The 21,752-nt window shown below is 39.1% G+C and overlaps 1 protein-coding gene and 1 non-coding gene across 2 annotated transcripts; both read right to left on the reverse strand.

Moving 5' to 3' along the window:
• Nucleotides 1–1,962: 1,962 nt before the first annotated feature.
• On the reverse strand, nucleotides 1,963–3,584 carry LOC130960653 (uncharacterized). Its single transcript, XM_057886101.1, has one exon. It carries the CDS (start codon nucleotides 3,328–3,330, stop codon nucleotides 2,347–2,349), a length of 984 nt encoding a protein of 327 aa, XP_057742084.1. The 5' UTR covers nucleotides 3,331–3,584; the 3' UTR covers nucleotides 1,963–2,346.
• A 15,313-nt stretch (nucleotides 3,585–18,897) lies between these two features.
• LOC130963955 (small nucleolar RNA R71) lies at nucleotides 18,898–19,005 on the reverse strand. The gene has a single exon (XR_009080070.1). It is a non-coding gene; the product is annotated as a small nucleolar RNA R71 (small nucleolar RNA).
• Between the last annotated feature and the right edge of the window lie 2,747 nt (nucleotides 19,006–21,752).

The following is a 21,752-nucleotide window of genomic DNA, read 5'->3' on the forward strand; positions in this document are numbered from 1 at the left end:
TTGATAAAAGAAAGATGAGCAAAAAATTAGAAAGTAAACATATGAATCATTGGAGTTTAATATAATAATGTTAGTGTAAAAATTCGACATGGTAAAAAACTCGATCATAGTGTAACAAACGGTCATTCGACCCTTATAAATAATTAAGTCGATGGTATGCAAGTCGAAATATTATAATAATGGGTTGTTCCATAAGAACATTAGCACAAAAGGTTCAACTTATTATGTAAAGTGGAGTTGATATAGCAAGCGTCCATAGTCGAGGCATGATAATCACATGTGACGTGATCCATAAACACCATATCAAACGTGGGTCTTAAAGCTAAGGTAAAAGAAGATGTGAAACTTAAATTTGAGAGTCAACATTTTTCGTGATTAAGATAGGATTATGGTCAGAGAAAAAGGAAGAAGTTAGGTCGTGTCCATACAATTTACTCCTTATGACTTATAAATAAAAGAAGTTCAGAAAAATTCAGAGACTTCAATCTAAATATTATACTATCACACAAAATTCTGTAAAATCTAAGTCATACTTACGTTAAGATGAATCATAGAATATCAGTACAAGTAAGTGTGTGGAGTCATTTTTATTATATTATTTTTTTATTTCTTCCTTTTATTTCTCTTTTATTTTCAATTTATTTTATTGTTTTTTTCTTTAAGTATTTTAATCTCCTTTTTCATTTATTTTAGAGTTCAAGTTGTTTATCGTTTTACTTATAGTCCTCATTTATTTCATTTACTCTTCTTCTTGTTATTTCTATTTTTATATTATTTTATTCATTTTCTTCGAGTATTTTATTTCTAAATTTTTATTTTGTCAATTATATATTGTAAGTTTTATCTATTCTCTTACGATGAAATTTATCACAAATATTTCAACATAAGTCGATTCGATACTAATGCTAAATAATTCTTGAATCGAGCCTATTTTTTTTTAGAAAAGTCATATCTATTCGCAGAATTGAGATTTTGATACAAACTTGATCGATATTTTCTGTCGAAGTCAAAGAAAAAGCAAAATTCAGACAAAACAAATACTATGCAAATAAATTAAACAATTACATCCATCATATTTTAAGTAATTTAGTAAGATAAATATAATTAATTAATTAGGTAAAGTATGTATGAAATTTATTGTAGTTTTCAAGCGAGTAATATGATATAAATTCTTACTTTTACTACCAAACACAAATGAATCTCTTTGACTTTGATTTTATTAGAAGTAATTTTTTTCAATGGTAAATCATGCAAGTCAGGATTAATTCATTACGAATCTAAATTCTATTTAAGTGGACAAGTAAACTGATCATTTGACCCACTCAAATTGGTTAGTAATCGAAATTCTTTTTTTTTGGTAGAGTAATCGTAATTATTTAATAAGTAAAAACTAACCCTTTGTTAGTTTCATAATGAATAACATTTTTTTCTTCTTTTTTTTTCGGATATGAATAACATTCTTTTTATATTGACCATGAATAAATAACCTTCAATTCTTGGGCCGAAAGCCTATAATAAATTCCTCTACTTTTGGTCCAGTTCCAACTCAAAACTCAGCTCGTTTTCTCTCCTTTGTGTTTTCAAAACTTTTACTATTTTTGTTTGGATATTTCTTGTCCCTTTTATGTTTGGGTCTGGACTGACTTGTTTTTAGTTCCGAAATTACCCCTATACTGTATTTTAGGGGTTAAAGACTCATATAAGGAGACCCAATTATATGTTGTCCAAAAAGACGAAATCAAGTATAGAGGAAGTCAGTATGACAAAAAAAAAGTAAAGAGGAAGTCATAGAATATACATAGCTATTGCTTAGTTTTCCTTTGTGTTTGTTTTTGGGCCTCTAACCCCTTTGTAAACCCACAAAAAAAAAAGAAAGTAACAGTTACCCTGTTGAGAACAACTATACCTCCATAATTTCTCGTTACCTCACTATTCAATATTCACAGTGATTTCATGAATTCATGTGCAAAAATCTAACCTTTTTTCAATATAAAAATTTTCTCCGAATTCCGAAAATCATACAACCTTAGTTAATGAAAACATCTTCTGCTTTCATCCCTCTCATTCTCTTTCTCTTGAAACACTTAAATATATAGACCCCAAAAAATTAAATCTATGATTACGATACATATCTAGTTATCAACCATGTATCTCTGAGAAGTTAATCTTCCAATCACTATCATATCATATAAGATCGAATAGCAATAAAATATCCCAACAATGTTTGTGAAAATATCCCGTACTAGTAGAATTACAAAAAGAAAAAAAATAAAAAGTAAAAAGTAAAAGTATGTATATTTGATGTTAAAAAGAAAAAACTATATATATATTTTCCTATCATAGAATTTAAGTAGAGTAAAGAACCCAATGTTGACCGTCGATTTTAATCTTAAGACCATTGACTTTAGCAAATAAGTCAACGGCTCTTCTAACACCTCTATTATCCGCCGCAGTAAAATAATCATGGCCGAATATAATTCCGCCGGGTCGGAGGATTCGATACCCACGGGTTATATCCGACCAAGCAGAGAAGAAGTCATGACCCGCATCTATTTCTACGAGATCCGCATACACGCCCCATTCACATAGCTTTATAAGTGCTGACCCGCTTGAAAAAGGTACGGGTAAAATTGACCCGGTTTTGTTAAAATTTACCGCGTTCATTAAAAACTGGTAATACAGCAAAACGTCACCGTTTACCATCGGGATTTTACTGAACCGGTCTCTGAACCCGGCCCAACCGCGAAAATCATCGATGCACAGAATCTGAGTCGAGAGGCCAAGTCGCTGAGTCAACTCGGCCATGTGTATCGCCGACGCGCCTAAGAACGTGCCAACCTCGACGATGACGCGTGGCTTCACGCGCCTTATTAGATTCTCAAATACGGCACCGTTTGAGCCCCATCCTTTGATCTTTTTCGTTCGCCGGAGAAAAGGAGCAGCGTGCGGCGGTGGGAAGTTGCTGAACGGTGACGTACCGTTGAAGAGACGGTCGACGAGAGTACGTCTAACGAGTTCCGGTGAGATCGGATCAGCGCATCGAGTCGTGACTCGGAACGAGTCGAGCTCTGTGGAGTTGACTGTTACTCGAATAACCGAGTTGGAAGTTGAGTCAAAATCAGAAGAAGAAGAAAAAACGGCATTTAACGGCGTTGACGACGCAAACGGCGGTGCTTGCTGTTGCGGTTGTTGTGATGACGTGGCAGAGGGAGCGGAGAGGTAACCTAAGGCGTAAGTTAGCAAAAGAAAGATAAAATACGCCGCGGGCTTTGCTGTTCTGAGGAGTGAAGAGAGTAGTCTCTTATTATTGTTGTGTTGTTCGGTTTTCATGATTTAATTGAAGTTTGTGAGAATTGTTATAGTAAGGTCTTAGTTGTTGAATATGTGAAGAATAAGGATAAGAAACATAGGAATCTACGACGGTGTTGTTGTGAGTAGCGACAACTATTGAGACCACAAAAAAGAACGACGAAGATGGAAGATATAGGTAAGTACTGATTACTGAAGCTGAAGGTAGTTATTGTGTCAGCGAATGGTAGAGAACAGATTTCTTCTGCTGTTTTGGATTTATTTATTCTGATTAATTTGCATGGATTTGACCATTTATAAATTAAATTAGGTCGGGGGTAATGACTAATGACGTATATCGTTGGAATTAATTATATAGTTATGATTCTGATATAGTTTTGATTTTGGAGAAAGATTTTATTTTAACTTGTATGATTATGATATAGTGCTGTTTCCATATTTTTCCTTAGAATATGTAAAATTGTAAATTGAGCATATATATAGTATTCTATTGTTTTAAATGTTCACTATAGAGTTAGGCATATTTGAGATAGAATAAATAAAGGAAAGTAGTTGGTGAATGTGACTGTATTTATCTTCCACCTAGATGCTCTATTTGAATTTTTTTTTTTTTGAAAAAGAAAATGCATTTATGCATTGGCTTTTTCTTTATCTAATGTGAAATATTTAAAACTTTTCTAAATAACAACGTCTTTACTAAAAAGTTGGATGAATTCAAATATATGAATTATATTAGATTTTATTAATATTTAGATAAATCAATTATAATCTTAACTGAAAGTGATTGTAACTGTAACTGATCGAATAATAAAATATTAAATTTTAAGTTTAATCTTAGCCAAACAAAATAACAAATTTAAACTGATAACAAATTTATTATATATCTTTAATATTAAATACAAAATAATTGAATGTACACAAAATTTAATTTATTAATTTATCTAATTTATTAATTTAAATATAATCCTTATTATTATTTCTTTCGTTACGTATAGTTCATTTGTTTAATAAAATAAATTAATGAAATTGACTAAGAAAAAAAAAAGGCAGGCCAAAAGGCGATGGAAATAGAGGACAATGTAAGTATTTGGAAATATGTACCAAGTTCCAACGTGTGCATTCTATTCTCCAGAAATTAAAAGAAAAAATAAAAAATAAAAAAACCATATACCAGCTTATCTTTAGTTTGTCTTCCATCCCAAAAATAAAGCACATAAGACTTTGAGTATGAAAGAGGCAAGTCGAGGGTATTATCTCAATATATATCACATTGCAGTTACGTATCCCTTACCCTAATATATAAATAAAATTTTAATTAATTAATTAATATTAACCAATTTTTTACTTTATTGTAGATTAATGTTTTTAATGCTTTTGTTTTGGAAGATTGAAAGTTTAAAATTTAGAGTTTATAATTCATAATTCAAAAAATTGATAGATATTGACTGGAAAAAAAAATTGTTGATATATAATAGTATTTCGAGAGTTACCTGAAACGTTGATTTGGGTCTAAACGTGAGGTCCAGGTCCTTTTGAACGGCAGCGTTCGACCTCTTTGGTGCCAAGGTGCCGCTAGGGCTGGCAATGGGTAGGTAACCCTACCCGCGGGTTGAAAATTTTATTAAAACTCTACCCTACCCTATCCGCGGGTTGAGAATTTCTCAACCCTAACTCTACCCACATCCTAAAATTCTAAACCCTACCCTACCCTAACTTATCCGCATAAATATCAATTTTTTTCAAAGTAAATATAAAATTCAATCAATTCGAATTTTATACATATTAACAACATAAAAAATAAAAAACTAATGCTCTAAATTACTAAATTAACTAACTAATTTTAGTGGTTGTTCACTTATCGTAAGTTATTACATAAGGGAGGTTGTGGGTTCAACTTTCACTTACTTCACTATATACCTAATTTTATAAAATCTGTGTTATATATGAGGTGCGGGTAGGGTACACCATAAACCCCAGTGTTCTGAAAACCAAATCGGACCAGTCGGTTCAACCGGGTTAACTGAAAACCGATCTCTTAACCGGTTCGATTGAAGTAAAAAACCATTTAACAAAAAACTGGTGAAAAATCGGTAAAATCGACGGTTAACCGGTGAACCGCTTGAACTGGACGGTTTTTTACCAGTTTTTAATTTAAAATATATATATATGTATGTATGTATATAAACCCCCTCCCTTCTGTCTCGCACACACCCACAACCCACTAACCTAGTCACCACCCAGCCCTCTCTCTCTGTCTCTGATCTCCACACGAAACCCTAGCCGCTCTCTTTCTCCCAGACCGCCAGCAGCAGCAGCCAGCGACCAGCGCCGCCGTCACCGACGAACTTTTCTCCTCAGCCAGCGTCGAGCCCCGCCGTCGCGATTCTCTTCTCCTGGATCGCTTCACCTCGCGTCGCCAGGTATGCTCGCTGTTTATGTCACCGCCTCTGTCTTCGTCGTCGTTGGGCACCTTGAAAGCGTGTCTCCGTCGGTCCGTCCTCATCGCCGATCCTTCTCTCTCGCGCGTCAAGCCTGTCTTCAATCCCCTCTATGCCCGAGCTCACTTCCCCTCTTCCATCGCCGCCGATCTTCAGTTTACTTTTGCTTGTTTTTGTACTTTTATTTGGTTTCTGATTTATGATTCTGAGTTTGCTAATTTCTGCTTAGCTTGAGTTTATGAATTTCTGAGTTTGTAAGCAGATCCCTACCCTGTTTCAGTTTTCATTTTTGGGAGTTAATTAATGTTTCTTGGATTTGATTATGTTGATTGTTGCTTGTTTGTCTGGGTTAATTGTTGTTTTTCATTGCTGTCTTCTGCATTTAATTTCTGTTGAGTTCTGCTATCTTCTGCTTTTTAGCTTTTTTTATTTTGTTAATTAAATGAATTAATCAGGTTTTTGTGATTCTATTTTTGTAAGTTTTAAATTATATTTTTGTTCTGTTTTTAATTTGTTACTGCAATTTGATTTCATAGTCTGTTTGTTTGATTTCATATGTTTTTGTAATTCTATTTGTTTGTTCCAAATTATGATTATGTTTGTTCCAAATTTAAATTATGATTATATTTGCAAATTCAATGGTTAGTAGTTATTAGTATTCTTGATTTGTTTGTTATTTTTTATTATTAGGTTATAAATTAAAATTTTAAATTTTAAATTTTAAATTTTAAATTTTAAATTTTAAATTTTATTAGGTTAAATTTTATTTAACATTTAATTAAACCGGTCGAACTCCGGTCGAACTATTGAACCAGTGAACCAGTCACCTTCCCGGTTTATTGATCGGTTCGGTTGTCGCAACTTTGCTAAACCCGTACCCTACCCCACCCTACCCGCAGCGGGTCGGGTAGCCTACCCTACCCGAACGGGTTGGGTACCCGCGGGTAGGGTATTTCTAGGTGATGAGTCAATAACCACCGTTGGTGTAGTTCCACTTCTGATGGTGGATAACCATTCCTTTATCTTAGGATTGTTAAGATCTCTCTTCTAAAAGTGGGTGAGAGATATTAGGGGTTAGTTATAACTCATTTGGGAGTGAAGAGGTCGGTTATAGACAGCTACATTTTGGGTTTTCTCTGTTTTTAGGTCTGGCTTATGTTTTGGGCCAAGTATAAACAATGCCCCTACTTGAGTTCGATCTTTTTACTTAAGTCGGATTTAAGTATGAATAAAGTCAGATCTTTTCAGGTCGATTTCCGTGTTTAATTTGAAAAAACGACGTGATTTCAGAATGCCAACCATTGCGTCTATTTGCTTCCTCTTTGGACACGTGGGATGCAGTTACGTTTGTAACCATGCACGTCATTTAATGGGGGAGGAGATTTTATAGTTTTGCTCATTGGGTCTTTTAAATACTCCTCCCTTTTCTCTTTCTTCCTTTTTTGTCTCTCCGTACTCGCGTCCTTTCGTTCTCTCAAGCCTCTCTTTATTCTTCAAACCTCCTAGCGATGGGATTTCATTCTTTCTTTGTAGACTTTGAGAGACGCGAAGCATCTGAGAAACTTCTTTGCTGATCCTACCATTCCATTATTTTTCTTCAACCTTCATCGAGAAAAGAGGTTGGTATCCCCTTCTGCTTTAACTTCTTTCTCTGGCTTTGTAGTGTTTCCACTTTTTTTAGAATTTATTGTTGGAATGCAATTTCTATGCGGATGAACTTGTGCCTGTTAAGGGGTTAAGGTAGTTTATAAGGTACCTTTGTTGTCGTATCGCTGTTGTGTTTTCCCGTGTCTATTAGGATGCCCCAAGATTGCTGTGTTTTACTGTGTTTTTCTAAAGATTATGTCTTTATGGCTGTTGGCTGCACCTTTTTTTACGAAAAGAAAGTTTGCCTTATTTCAACTTATTTTGTAATGCTTTCTTTTGTGTAATGTAGGTATCTCCTTCTATATGTCTCTTTCCATTCCTCCAAATGTGTCTTCCTAGGTTCCTGAAGATTTATTGAAATGGGTATATTCATCTGTTCTCTATTCCAACCCCATAGTTGATAGTGTTTTTGTAAAGGAACTCCGTAAGCACCATAGGATTTGTAGTTCTAGCGAGGATGAGGCAAAACATGAAATAGTGGCCCCTGACCCTGAGAATCGAGTTTATTTTGGGCGAGTCGTTAAGTCGGACCCCATTTTATTTTCATGTATGATTGCCTGTTTATCCAACTTGGGGTTACCTTCCCTTTTTCTGATTTCGAGATAGAAGTATTATCCCATTGCAGAGTGGCTTCTTCCTAACTCCATCCGAACTTTTGGGGATTTCTCAAAATTTATCAACTCGTTAGTCGTAAACTTGGGTTCCCGACCTCTTTGAGAATCTTTTTTTTATCTTTTCCAATTAACGAAGCCTTTTAATGCTTCGAACAAACAAAATAAACAACAATGGATTTTCTTCCGAGCTATCCAAGGTCGGAAGGTCTTTTTTATATTTGATGAGTCGTTCCACGATTTTAAGAATTTCTTTTTTAAAGTTTGTGCTGTTGAGGGTCACCATCCTTTTTCTCTGAGTGAGAATAATGAGCCCCGTTTCCAGTTGTACTGGGTAGAGGCAGCCCCTGTTGAGAAATACAATTTGATAAACCTGGACGAGGTGGAGGAGGCTGTGGTCGAATTCTTCCGAGGGGCTTGGGGACGGGCTCTAAACCTTGACACTAAAAAGTTCCTTCTCGGGACTTCGAGTTATGTCCGTACCGAGCTAGGTAGTTTTTATGCCTATTTTATAGACAACTGCTCGTTTTTCTGACTTGTTCGTTGATGTCTATTATTCTTTTTTGTAGAAAAACTAAAAAGCGGTTCCAAGGCTTACCAAAAAGTTCGGGAGGCCAAGAGGAACGCCCGAGCTTGAGCTGCTCAGCTGTAGGAGAGCAGCAAGTCGGATACCTCTTTCCCGACCAAGTTCGACTCGGGTACCTCTTCTCAGAGCAAGCCGGTAAACCCTCTTCCTCCTCCTCCTCCTCCTTCTTCTCTAGTTCTTACTCATCCAGTTCCTCCCTTCTCGGAACCGAGTTCTAAGAAGAGGAAGACCTCTAAATCCGGCGCCCTCAATATTTATGACGCTGGATTTGATAGGGTGGAATTTTGTGAGAAACACGTCCTTCCTTATAGCTTCATTACTATGGATGATGCTTCTATCAAAAATCACCTCCAGGTCTTGATACGGGAGGGGAAGGAAGATCCGAACTGCTGAAGTATGCTCTACTTTGCTGAAAGAGTTGAAGAGGATTCAATTGAATGCTACTTGGCATTCTTTAGAGGCCCTTTTGGGCCGAGATGGATACTCTTCTGGAGGCAGAGAAGGGGTTAGAAGAGGAGAAGGTAAGTTTGGAAGCCGAGCTTTTTAAAGCTCGTGATCGAGAAAGACAATCTGCAGCTTCCTGTGCTCTGGCCTAGGGGTTATTGAAGAAAGCTGAGGAGAATTATGTCAGAATTTTTGGGGAGAACTTGGAGTTGAAGAGGCAGATGGAGCGACTTGGGGAGGATTATGTTGACTTGGAGGAGTTAGTCGCTGAGGGCACAGAGGAGGTATTTGAGATTTTAAAGAATCAGGTTCGGGTAATTGCTTCCGCCTTGGATTTGTCTCCTCTACATCCCGACAAGATTGTAGTCGACGGGAAGATTTTCTCTTTGCCTCGCCATCCTACTGACTCTGAGCTCAAGACTGCTAGGCAAAACTTGGTTGAGTCTCCTCCCCAAGAAGTCGTCGCTCCTAAGGAGGTGATGCGGAGTTCCACCCCTAAGTCAGAAGCCGCCCCAACTGAGGAGAACCCTCCGACTTCATCCGCCGATCTTGACTCCTCTCCAACTAATGATCAGAATCATTTAATTGACCCTGCTTAATTCTTTAGTTAAGGCCCGGCTTGTGGGTCCTTTTATGAACACTTCCATTTATGTTTTGTGTAGTTTTTTTATATGCTTTTGCTGGCTTTGGTCCTTTATGAAGGACCTTAATAACTTTTGCTATTATCTGTGGATATCAGCCCTTTTTTATAGGACTACAACAACTTTCTCTTTTGCTCTGAGTAGTTATAGTTACCTTGAAAAGGTTTCTATATATTTGAGCTTTCCTTTTATCTTAGGATTTTACTATGTTTGTTTTCATAGTATAAGTCGGACAATTCATCTGCTACTGGACTCTTTGTGAAGCTTTGTTGAAAGCTTTTAATAAGTATCCTTTACCTTAGGGTTTTAAAGAAAGGTTTTCTCCATTACTTAGTGCAAACGCCCAATTTGTTTTGTTATTGAATCATTTTCGTAACTTAGGTTATTTTTGCGATGCATTTTATTCTGCTCGGATGGTTTCCGACTTATAAGTCATTTGGTTCTGAGTTTATATGATCGTCATTTATAACCTCTTTACACCGACTTGTACCTCGTCGCTTTTTTGAGCTAAAGTCAATGCGTATCATAGAAAATAGTAATGGAATAAAAAGAGACATTCTAATTGATGAAGTGTAATTTACAAAGATGCTTTGCTACTAAGGGATACTTTTCTTGCCCCTAGTCCTCGCTTTGATGTCTCGTTAAAACCCCCTTTAGGAAAAACCCTTCCTGGGAAAAAATTATGAAGTCGGGAAAAAAAGTACATCAGGGAGCGAGGTGCACTTCTAGCTATAATATCTCTTCAAATTGCATGCATGCCACGACCTTTGGAGCTCGGTTCCGTTCAATTTGGACACTTTGTACTAGCCCTTTCCCAAGACTTCGATCACCTTGAAAGGTCCCTTCCAGTTTGCAGCAAGCTTTCCTTCGTCCGACTTGTTTACCCCGATGTCATTTCTTATCAGGACCAAGTCGACTGTGGCGAAGTTTCTTCGTATGACCTTTTTGTTATATCTGGCCGACATCCTTTGCTTCTGCGCTGCTTCTCTTATTTGGGCTTGTTCTCGGACTTCTGGGAGGAGTTCGAGTTCTTCCTTATGGGCTTGAACATTCCCAACCTCATCGTAAAATCTTGCCCTTAGACTTTGATCATTAACCTCAACTGGGATCATGGCTTCTATTCCGTATACAAGTCAGAAGGGTGTTTCCCCAGTCGTGGAATGAGGTGTTGTTTGATAAGCCCATAGTACTTGCGGGAGTTCCTCTACCCAAGCTCTCTTTGCATCCTGCGGCCTCTTTTTTAATCCAGCTAATATAACTTTGTTGGCTGCTTCAGCCTGTCCATTAGCTTGAGGATGTTCTACCAATGTGAACTGGTGCTTCATCTTCATACTGGCTACTAAATTCCTGAATGTAGAGTCGATGAACTGTGTACCATTGTCTGTGGTAATGGAATGAGGAACTCCGAACTGAGTAATGATATTTTTGTATAGGAATTTCTGGCTTCTTTGAGCTGTGATATTGGCTAGTGATCCTGCTTCTATCCATTTAGTGAAGTAATCCACTTCCATAATTAGGTATTTAACCTGTCCAGGGGCTTAGGGGAAAGGTCCGAGTAGGTCCAACCTCCATTTCGTAAAAGGCCATGGAGAGGTTACACTGATGAGCTCTTCGGGTAGAGCGTTGTGGAAGTTGGCATGCATCTGGCAGGGCGGACACTTTCTGACAAAGTCGGTCGCATCCTTTTGCAAGGTCGGCCTGAAGAATTCAGCTCGGATCACCTTTCTAGCCAGAGATGGTGCTCCGAGATAGTTCCCACAGATGCCATTATGTAATTCCTCCAAAACTTCTTTAGTTCTACAAGTCGGAACACATTTTAGTAAAGGTGTGGATATCCCCCTTCTGTAAAGAACATTTTGTACCAAGGTGTAATTCTGGGCTTCCCTTCAAATTCTCTTGGCTTCCTTTTGCTCCTCAGGAAGGATGTCGAATTTTAGGTATTCGATAAGGGGAGTCATCCACCCGAGATTTAAGCTGGAGACAGATAGAATGTTTGATTTACTATCTGACTTGATAATGGAAGGCTCTTTGAGGGTTTCTTATATCAGACTTCTGTTATTCTTCCAGGCTTGGTACTTGCCAATTTAGAAAGGGCATCTGCTCGGCTATTAAGTTCACGAGTTATATGTCGGACCTCGGTATCACTAAATTGCTGAATACGTTCAAGAGTTTTCTCTAAGTATCTCTTCATGTTAGGATCCTTTGCTTGGTACTCTCAATTGATTTGTGAGGTTACTATCTGGGAATCACTAAATAATGCCACTTTAGCCGCCCCAACTTCTTTGGTGAGTTTCAGTCCTGTAATCAGGGCTTCATACTCGGCCTGGTTGTTGAAAGCAGGGAATCCAAATTTCAAAGAGACCTCTATTTGAGTTCCTTCTTCATTAACCAGTATAATACCCGCACCACTTCCGACTGGAAGATCCATCTACATAGAGGTTCCAGGTCATGGAAGTTTCAGTCTTATCACCTGTATATTCTGCTATGAAGTCGGTGAGGCATTGAGCTTTAATCACTGTCTGAGTTTCATACTTCAAATCAAACTCAGACAGTTCTATAGCCCACTGTACCATCCGACCTGCTATGTCTGTCTTCTAGAGGATCTGCTTCATTGGTTGATTCGTTCGAACTCTTATGGTGTACATTTGGAAGTAAGGTTAAAGTCTCCTAGACGCCATAATTAAGGCGTATGCAATTTTTTCAATTTTTTAATACCTTAATTCTGGCCATTGGAAGACTTTACTAGTGAAATAAATGGGATGCTGTCCAGCCTCATCTTCTCATATCAGCGCCGACGCTACTGCCTTTTCGGCACCAGCTAGGTACAGCACGAGCTCTTATTCCATTTCTGGCCGGGTAAGGATGGGTGGTTCACTTAAGAATTTCTTGAATTCTTGAAAGGCCTCTTCGCACTCATAGGTCCACTCAAATGAGCATCCCTTTCTAAGTAGTGAGAAAAGTGGCAAGGACTTCAAGGCTGATCTTGCCAAAAATCTGGACAACACTATAAGTTGGCCATTCAACTGTTGGACTTCTTTTAAACAAGTCGGATTTCTCATTTCTAGGATAGCTTTACACTTGTCGGGGTTGGCTTTAATTTCCCTTTGCGTGAGCATGAATCCCAAAAATTTTCTTACTTCTACTGCAAAGGTGTATTTGATGGGATTTAGTCTCAACCCATGTCTTCTTATGGTGTCGAAGACTTGTGAGAGGTTGGACAGAAGACTGGCCTCATCCTTAGGTTTTACTAACATGTCGTCCACATATACCTCCATTAAGTTTCCAAGGTAAGGTGCAAACATCTTGTTCATCAACCTTTGATTTGTGATCCCTGTATTTTTTAATCCAAAGAGCATGACCACGTAGCAGTAATTCGCTCTGGCTGTGATGAACGATGTCTTCTCCTAGTTCGACTTTTGCATCGGGATTTGATTATATCCCGAGTAGGCATCCATGAAGGATAGGTATTGGTATCCTGAAGAGGAATCCACCAGAGCATCGATATTGGGTAGGGGATATGGGTCCTTCGGACAGGCTTTGTTAAGGTCAGTGTAATCAACACACATCCTCCATTTCCTATTTTGCTTTTTTACCAGTACCACATTTGCTAACCATGTTAGATACTTAACCTCCTTGATGAATCTGTCTTCAAGTAGAGCTTGAATTTGTTCTTCGACCACTTGAGCTCGCTCTGGTCTAAGTTTTCACCGTCTTTGTTGGACGGGTCGGGACTCGGGATAGACAGCCAGCTTGTGTGTCATGAGCTCGGGGTGTATTCCGGGCATATCGGTAGCCTTCCAAGCGAAGAGGTCGGAATTCTCCTGCAGGAGTCATACGAGTTCCTTCTTCAATTCTGTTCTTATATTAACCCCTATGTTGGTATTTTTTGCGACTTCTTCCCTGATTTGAACTTCTTCTGTCTTCCCTTCAGGTTGTGGTCGTAGCTCTTCTCTTTCTCGGAATCCTTTGATTTCAATGGCATTGACTTCTTTACCTTTGCCTCACAGGTTCAAGCTTTCATTATAACATTTTCTAGCCAGTTTTGAATCTGCCTTGATGGTAGCAATTTTTTCCTGTGTTAGGAATTTCATGCAGAGGTGAGGGGTAGAAACAATAGCTCCCAGCCGATTTAATGTTGTCCTGCCAATTAGCGCATTGTAGGATGAAGCGACATCGACAACAATATTGTCAAAATTTAGGGTTTTTGACTTCAATCCCTTTCCAAAGGTAGTATATAGGGAACTGAACCCTAGTGGCCTAATCAACGTATCTCCCAAACCAAAAAAGGTATCTGGATAGGACTTCAATTCTTTTTCTTCCAACCCTAATTTGTCGAATGTAGGCTTAAATAATATGTCGGCTGAGCTTCCTTGATCTACCAAGGTTCTGTGTAAATTTGCATTAGCAAGTATCATGATAATTACCACGAGATCATCATGTCCTGGTACAATTTCCTGCGTGTCCTCTTTTGTAAAAGAGATAGTAGGGAGATCGGGAGTCTCTTCTCCCACATAGTAGACCTCTTTCAAGTATCTCTTTTGAGATGACTTGGTCAATCCTCCACCACAAAAACCTCTTGCTATCATGTCTTTCCGGAGTTTGTGGGGGTTGACCTCTTCGGCCGACTTTTTCGTCATCTCTCTTCCTCTTTCCATGACTGTCTGACCTTTTCATGAGATATCTATCTAGCCAACCTTCCCTGGCCAGTTTTTCTATCACATTTTTCAAGTTGTAACAATCATTTATAGAGTGCTCATACAACTTATGTTACTCGCAATACTCGTTGCAGCTTCCCCCTTTTTTATTCTTGATCAGACGCCAGGGGAGGGGGGAGCTTCTCGGCATGACAAATTTTTCTATAGACATCCACGAGAGAAACTCGTAGCTGGGTGTAATTGTGATACCTCCTAGGCTTCTTCGAGTTGTATTCTTCTTTCTTCTTAGGCTCTTTTTCTTTTTCCCGTGCTTGGTGAGGGTTCCCTAGTCACTAGTTCGGTTCTAACAGCCTGGCGTTTTCTTCCATATTGATGTACTTTTTGTCTCGTTGTTGTACATCACTTAAGGAAGTCGGGTGTCTCCTTGAAATAGACTGGAAGGGGCCTTCTCGGAGACTATTGACTAGTCCCATTATTATTGCCTCGGTGGGTAAGTTCTAGATTTTCAAACACGCCTTATTGAATTTCTCCATGTAGTCTCTGAGAGACTCTCCGACCTCCTGTTTGACTCCAAGTAGACTGGGCGCGTTGATGAGCGGATGATTTGTATACTTTTTGGCATTGTTTTTAGTATGTTTTTGATATGATCTAGTTAGTTTTTAGTATATTTTTATTAGTTTTTAGTTAAAATTCACTTTTCTGGACTTTACTATGAGTTTGTGTGTTTTTCTGTGATTTCAGGTATTTTCTGGCTGAAATTGAGGGACCTGAGCAAAAATCTGATCCAGAGACCAAAAAGGACTGCAGATGCTGTTGGATTCTGACCTCCCTGCACTCGAAGCAGATTTTCTGGAGCTACAGAAGCCCAATTGGCGCGCTCTCAACGGCGTTGGAAAGTAGACATCCTGGGCTTTCCAGCAATATATGATAGTTCATACTTTGCCCAAGATTTGATGGCCCAAACCGGCGTTCAAAGTCACCTCAAGAAATCCCAGCGTTAAACGCTGGAACTGGCACCTAAATGGGAGTTAAACGCCCAAACTGGCACCAAAGCTGGCGTTTAACTCCAAGGAGAGTCTCTACACGAAAAAAGCTTCATTGCTCAGCCCAAGCACACACCAAGTGGGCCCGGAAGTGGATTTTTATGTCATTTACTCATCTATGTACTAGTTTTCTATAAGTAGGACCTTTTACTATTGTATTAGGGACATCTTGGTAGCTATCTTTGAGTTTTATGCTATCTTAGATCATTGGGAGGCTGGCCATTCGGCCATGCCTAGACCTTATGCTTATGTATTTTCAACGGTGGAGTTTCTACACACCATAGATTAAGGTGTGGAGCTCTGCTGTACCTCGAGTATTAATGCAATTACTATTGTTCTTCCATTCAATTCCGCTTGTTCTTTATCCAAGATATCACTTGTTCTTCAACATGATGAAGGTGATGATTGACGCCCATCACCATTCTCACCCATGAACAAGGTGACTGACAACCATTCTTGTTCTACAAGCATCTGAGGCTTAGTGAATATCTCTTGGATTCCTGATTGCACGATGCATGGTTGATCGCCTGACAACCGAGTGCTCGCCTGACAAACGAGCCAACCATTCCGTGAGATCAGAGTCTTCGTGGTATAGGCAAGAACTGATGGCAGCATTCAAGAGAATCCGGAAGGTCTAACCTTGTCTGTGGTATTCTGAGTAGGATTCAATGATTGAATGACTGTGACGTGCTTCAAACCTGTAACCTACTGGGCGTTAGTGACAGACGCAAAAGAGTTATTCTATTCCGGTAGGGGAGGGAACCAAACCGGTGATTGGCAGCACTGTGACAGAGTGTGTGCATTAGCTTTCACTGCGCGGATGGGAGGTAGCTGCTGACAACAGTGAAACCCTACACGAGCTTGCCATGGAAAGGAGTAAGAAAGGATTGGATGAAGGCATTAGGAAAGCAGAGAGACGGAAGGGAAGGCATCTTCATACACTTGTCTGAAGCTCTTACACCAATGATATACATAAGTATCACTATCCTTATTTTCTATGTTATTTTCGTTCATCATCATATATATTTGAGTTTGCCTGACTAAGATTTACAAGATGACCATAGCTTGCTTCAATACTAACAATCTCCGTGGGATCGACCCTTACTCACGTAAGGTTTATTACTTGGACGACCCAGTGCACTTGCTGGTTAGTTGTGCGAAGTTGTGTAATGCCATGGTATTGAGCCACCAAGTTCTTGGAGCCATTACCGGGGATTATTTGAGTTGTGAAAAAGTATTGTTCACAATTTCGCGCACCAAGTTTTTGGCGCCGTTGCCGGGGATTGTTCAAGTTTTGAGCAAGCTTTTGGTAACATCAGTGCCAAGATCCGGCAACAACATCAAGTTTTTGGTGTTATTGCCCGGGATTGTTTAGGCTGGACAACTGACGGTTCATCTTGTTGCTTAGATTAGGTATTATTTTTTTTTCGAAATTCTTGAAGATGAATTCTAGAGTTTCATGATGATTTGTTGAAATCTGGCTGGCTGAGAAGCCATGTCTAATCTCATTGGACCGAGGTTTCAACTTATCACCACAAGAACTTGTTGATTTCTTATCAATCTTGCTTTTGGAGCAGTGATTTGCTAAGGCTTGGCTGGCCTCTGGTCATGTCTAGTGTTTTGGACCGAAGCTTTCTTTGAAAGCTTGGCTGGCTGTGAAGCCATGTCTAATTCCTGGACCGGAGTCTTAGACTAGCATTGCACTGATTCCTGGAATTCTCATTAAGAATTTTGATACCTTTTCCCATTTAATTTTCGAAAAACACAAAAAAAATTCCAAAATCATAAAATGACCAAAAATATTTGATGTTTCTTGCTTAAGTTTAGTGTCTCATCCTAAGTTTGGTGTCAAATGCATGTTTTTGTTATAATTTTCGAATCCATGCATATATTTCTTTGTTTTGATCTTTGAATTCTATTGACTTGAAGTATTTTGTGTGTCTCATATAGTGTCAGTGGCACACAAACTGCTAAGTTTGGTGTCTTGCATGCATTGTTAATTGATTCTTGTTGCATTTTGATTAAAAAAAAATCCAAAAATATTTTTAATTTGTGTCTTTTCAAGTCAATGATACAAAGAATTGAAGATTCAGAACATACTGCAGAGGAATTACACAGAAAAAGCTGAGCATTCAAAAATGCCCAGTGAAGAAGGCAGACTGGCGTTTAAACGCCAGCCAGGGCACCTGGTTGGGCGTTTAACGCCCAAAGAGGTAGCATTTTGGGCGTTAAACGCCAGAATGTATACCATTCTGGGCGTTTAACGCCAGGATGGTGCTAGGGGGAAGATTTTGTTTTCAAATCAATTTTTTTTAGTTTTTCAAAATCAAATCTTTTTCAAATCAAATCTTTTCAATCAAATGTTTTCAAAATCAATTTCTTTCCTTTTTAAAAGATACTTACTAACAATTAATGATTTGATTGAACATCTCAAAATTGTTGCCTTTTCTGTTGAGAAAGGTTTTATGTTTGGATCATATCTTTTCTTGTTAGGCAAGTCATTAATTTTTAAAATCATATCTTTTCAAATTGTTTTCAAATCATATCTTTTAAAATTGTTTTCAAATCATATCTTCTCAATCACATCTTTTTAAAACCATAACTTTTCAATTAAATCTTTTTAACCACATCTTTTTCAAAATAGTTTTCAATCAAATCTTTTTAATTTCTAATTTCAAAATCTTTTTCAAAAATCACTTGATTTCTTTTTCACTTTTAATTTTCGAAAATTATCAATCAAATTTTCAAAATGTTTTCAAAATCTTTTAAATGAATTTTCGAAAATTCTCTTCCCTCCTTCCCACATCCTTCTATTTATGGAGTACCACTCCTTCTGAATGCACAATTCGAACCTTATCTAACTAAAGTTCGAATTCTTCTTCTCCTTCTTCTTTCTATTTCTCTTTTCCTCTGACATTTCAAGGAATCTCTATACTGTGACATAGAGGATTCCACATTTTCTTTCTCTCTTCTCTTTCATATGAGCAGGAGCAGAGACAAAGGTATTCTTGTTGAAGCTGACCCTGAACCTGAGAGAACCTTGAAGCGAAAGCTAAGAGAAGCCAAGGCACAACTCTCTTTAGAGGACCTGACCGAATTCTTCAAGGAAGAAGAACACATGGCAGCCGAAAACAACAACAATGCCAACAATGCAAGGAAGGTGCTGGGTGACTTCACTGCACCTACTCCTGATTTCTATGGGAGAAGCATCTCTATCCCTGCCATTGGAGCAAACAACTTTGAGCTTAAGCCTCAATTAGTTTCTCTAATGCAACAGAATTGCAAGTTCCATGGACTTCCAATGGAAGATCCTCATCAGTTCTTAGCTGAATTCTTGCAAATCTGTGACACAGTCAAGACTAATGGGGTTAACCCTGAGGTCTATAGACTGATGCTATTCCCTTTTGCTGTGAGAGACAGAGCTAGAATATGGTTGGACTCTCAACCTAAAGAAAGCCTGGACTCTTGGGAAAAGCTAGTAAATGCCTTCTTGGCAAAGTTCTTTCCACCACAAAGACGGAGTAAGCTTAGAGTGGAAGTCCAAACCTTCAGACAGAAGGATGGAGAATCCCTCTATGAAGCTTGGGAAAGATACAAACAGTTAATCAGAAAATGTCCCTCTGACATGCTTTCTGAATGGAGCATCATAGGTATTTTCTATGATGGTCTCTCTAAACTATCCAAGATGTCTTTGGATAGCTCTGCTGGAGGATCTCTTCATCTGAAGAAGACGCCTACTGAAGCTCAAGAACTGATTGAAATGGTTGCAAATAACCAATTCATGTACACTTCTGAAAGGAATCCTGTGAACAATGGGACTAGTCAGAAGAAAGGAGTTCTTGAAATTGACACTCTGAATGCCATTTTGGCTCAGAATAAATATTGACTCAACAAGTCAATCTGATTTCTCAAAGTCTGTCTGGAATGCAAAATGCACCAAACAGTACTAAGGATGCTTCATCTGAGGAAGAAGCTTATGATCCTGAGAACCCTTCAGTGGAAGAGGTAAATTACCTGGGAGAACCCTATGGTAACACCTATAATTCTTCATGGAGAAATCACCCAAATCTCTCATGGAAGAATCAAGAGAGACCTCAACAAGGTTTCAATAATAATGGTGGAAGAAACAGGTTTAACAATGGTAAACCTTTTCCATCATCTTCTCAGCAACAGACAGAGAGCTCTAAGCAGAATACCTCTGACTTAGCAACCATGGTCTCTGATCTAATCAAAACCACTCAAAGTTTCATGACTGAAACTAGATCCTCCATTAGGAATTTGGAAGGACAAGTGGGTCAGCTGAGCAAGAAAATTACTGAACTTCCCCCAAGCACTCTCCCAAGTAACACTGAAGAAAATCCAAAAGGAGAGTGCAAAGCCATAGATATGGCCGAATTCTGGGAGGAAGAAGAGGCAGTGAACGCCACTGAGGAAGGCCTCACTGGACGTCCACTGGCCTCCAATGAGTTCCCCAATGAGGAACCTTGGGAATCTGAGGCTCAAACTGAGACCATAGAGATTCCCTTGGACTTACTACTGCCTTTCATGAGCTCTGATGAGTATTCTTCCTCTGAAGAGGAGGAGTATGTCACTGAGGAGTAAGTTGCTAAATACCTTGGAGCAATCATAAAACTGAATGACAAGTTATTTGGAAATGAGACTTGGGAGGATGAACCCCCTTTGCTCACCAAAGAACTGGATAACTTGTCTAGGCAGCAATTGCCTCAAAAGAGGCAGGATCCTGGGAAGTTTTCTATACCTTGTACCATAGGCACCATGACCTTCAAGAAGGCCTTGTGTGACTTGGGGTCAAGTATAAACCTCATGCCCCTCTCTGTAATGGAGAAATTAGGGATCTTTGAGGTGCAAGCTGCAAAAATCTCACTAGAGATGGCAGACAACTCAAGAAAACAAGCCTATGGACTTGTAGAGGATGTTCTGGTTAAGGTTGAAGACCATTACATTCCTACTGATTTCATAATCCTAGAGACTGGGAAGTGCATGGATGAATCAATCATCCTTGGCAGACCCTTCCTAGCCACAGCAAAGGCTGTGATTGATGTTGATAGAGGAGAGTTGATCATTCAAGTGAATGAAGAATCCTTGGTGTTTAAGGCCCAAGGATATCCCTCTGTCATCATGGAGAAGAAGCATGAAGAGCTTCTCTCAAAACAGAGCCAAACAGAGCCCCCACAGTCAGACTCTAAGTTTGGTGTTGGGAGGCCACAATCAAACTCTAAGTTTGGTGTTGGGAAGTTCCAACACGGTTCTGAGCATCTCTGAGGCTCCATGAGAGTCCTCTGTCAAGCTAATGACAGTAAAGAAGCGCTTGTTGGGAGGCAACCCAATGTTTTATAATTAATTATTTTCTTTTGTTATTTTATCTTTTTTGTAGGTTGATGATCATAAGAAGTCACAAAAACCATGAAAAAAGCAAAAACAAAATGAAAAACAGGAAGAAAAACAGCACACCCTGGAGGAAGATGCTGCTGGCGTTCAAACGCCAGTCAGCCTAGCAGTTGGGCGTTTAACGCCCAGTCTGGCACCCTTCTGGGCGTTTAACGCCAGAAAGGGGCACCAGACTGGCGTTAAACGCCAGTAAAGGGCAAAAACCTGGCGTTAAACGCCAGGAATGGGCACCAGCCCGGCGTTTAACGCCAGAAAAGGCTCAAAACGTGGATTTTGATGCCATTTGGTGCAAGGATGCCTTTTCCTTGACACTACAGGATCTGTGGACCCCACAGGACCCTACCATCACTCTCTCTCTTCTTCCCCCATTCACCAATCACCTCAACACCTCTTCCCCAAAAACCCCTCACCTATCAAATCCCATCTTTCTCTTCACCACTCACATCCATCCTTCATAAAACCCCACCAACCTCACCCTTCAAATTCAAACCACTTTCCCTCCCAAACCCACCCTCAAATGGCCGAACCCTCATCCCCCTCTTTCCTATATAAACCCCTCTTTACCCCTTCATTTTCCCACTACCTAAACACCACTTCTCCCCCTCCTTGGCCGAATACACCACCATCTCCCTCTTCCTCATTTCTTCTTCTTCTACTCTCTTCTTTCTTCTTTTGCTCGAGGACGAGCAAACATTTTAAGTTTGGTGTGGTGAAAGAGTTGCTTTTTCGTTTTTCCATAACCATTTATGGCATCCAAGGCCGGAGAAACCTCTAGAAAGAGGAAAGGGAAGGCAAAGGCTTCCACCTCCGAGTCATGGGAGATGGATAGATTCCTCTCAAGGGTGCATCAAGACCACTTCTATGAAGTTGTGGCCTTGAAGAAGGTGATCCCCGAAGTCCCCTTTTCACTCAAGAAGGGTGAATATCCGGAGATCCGCCATGAGATCCGAAGAAGAGGTTGGGAAGTAC

The sequence above is a fragment of the Arachis stenosperma genome, chromosome 2, assembly GCF_014773155.1.
Source record: "Arachis stenosperma cultivar V10309 chromosome 2, arast.V10309.gnm1.PFL2, whole genome shotgun sequence".
Taxonomy (NCBI): domain Eukaryota; kingdom Viridiplantae; phylum Streptophyta; class Magnoliopsida; order Fabales; family Fabaceae; genus Arachis; species Arachis stenosperma.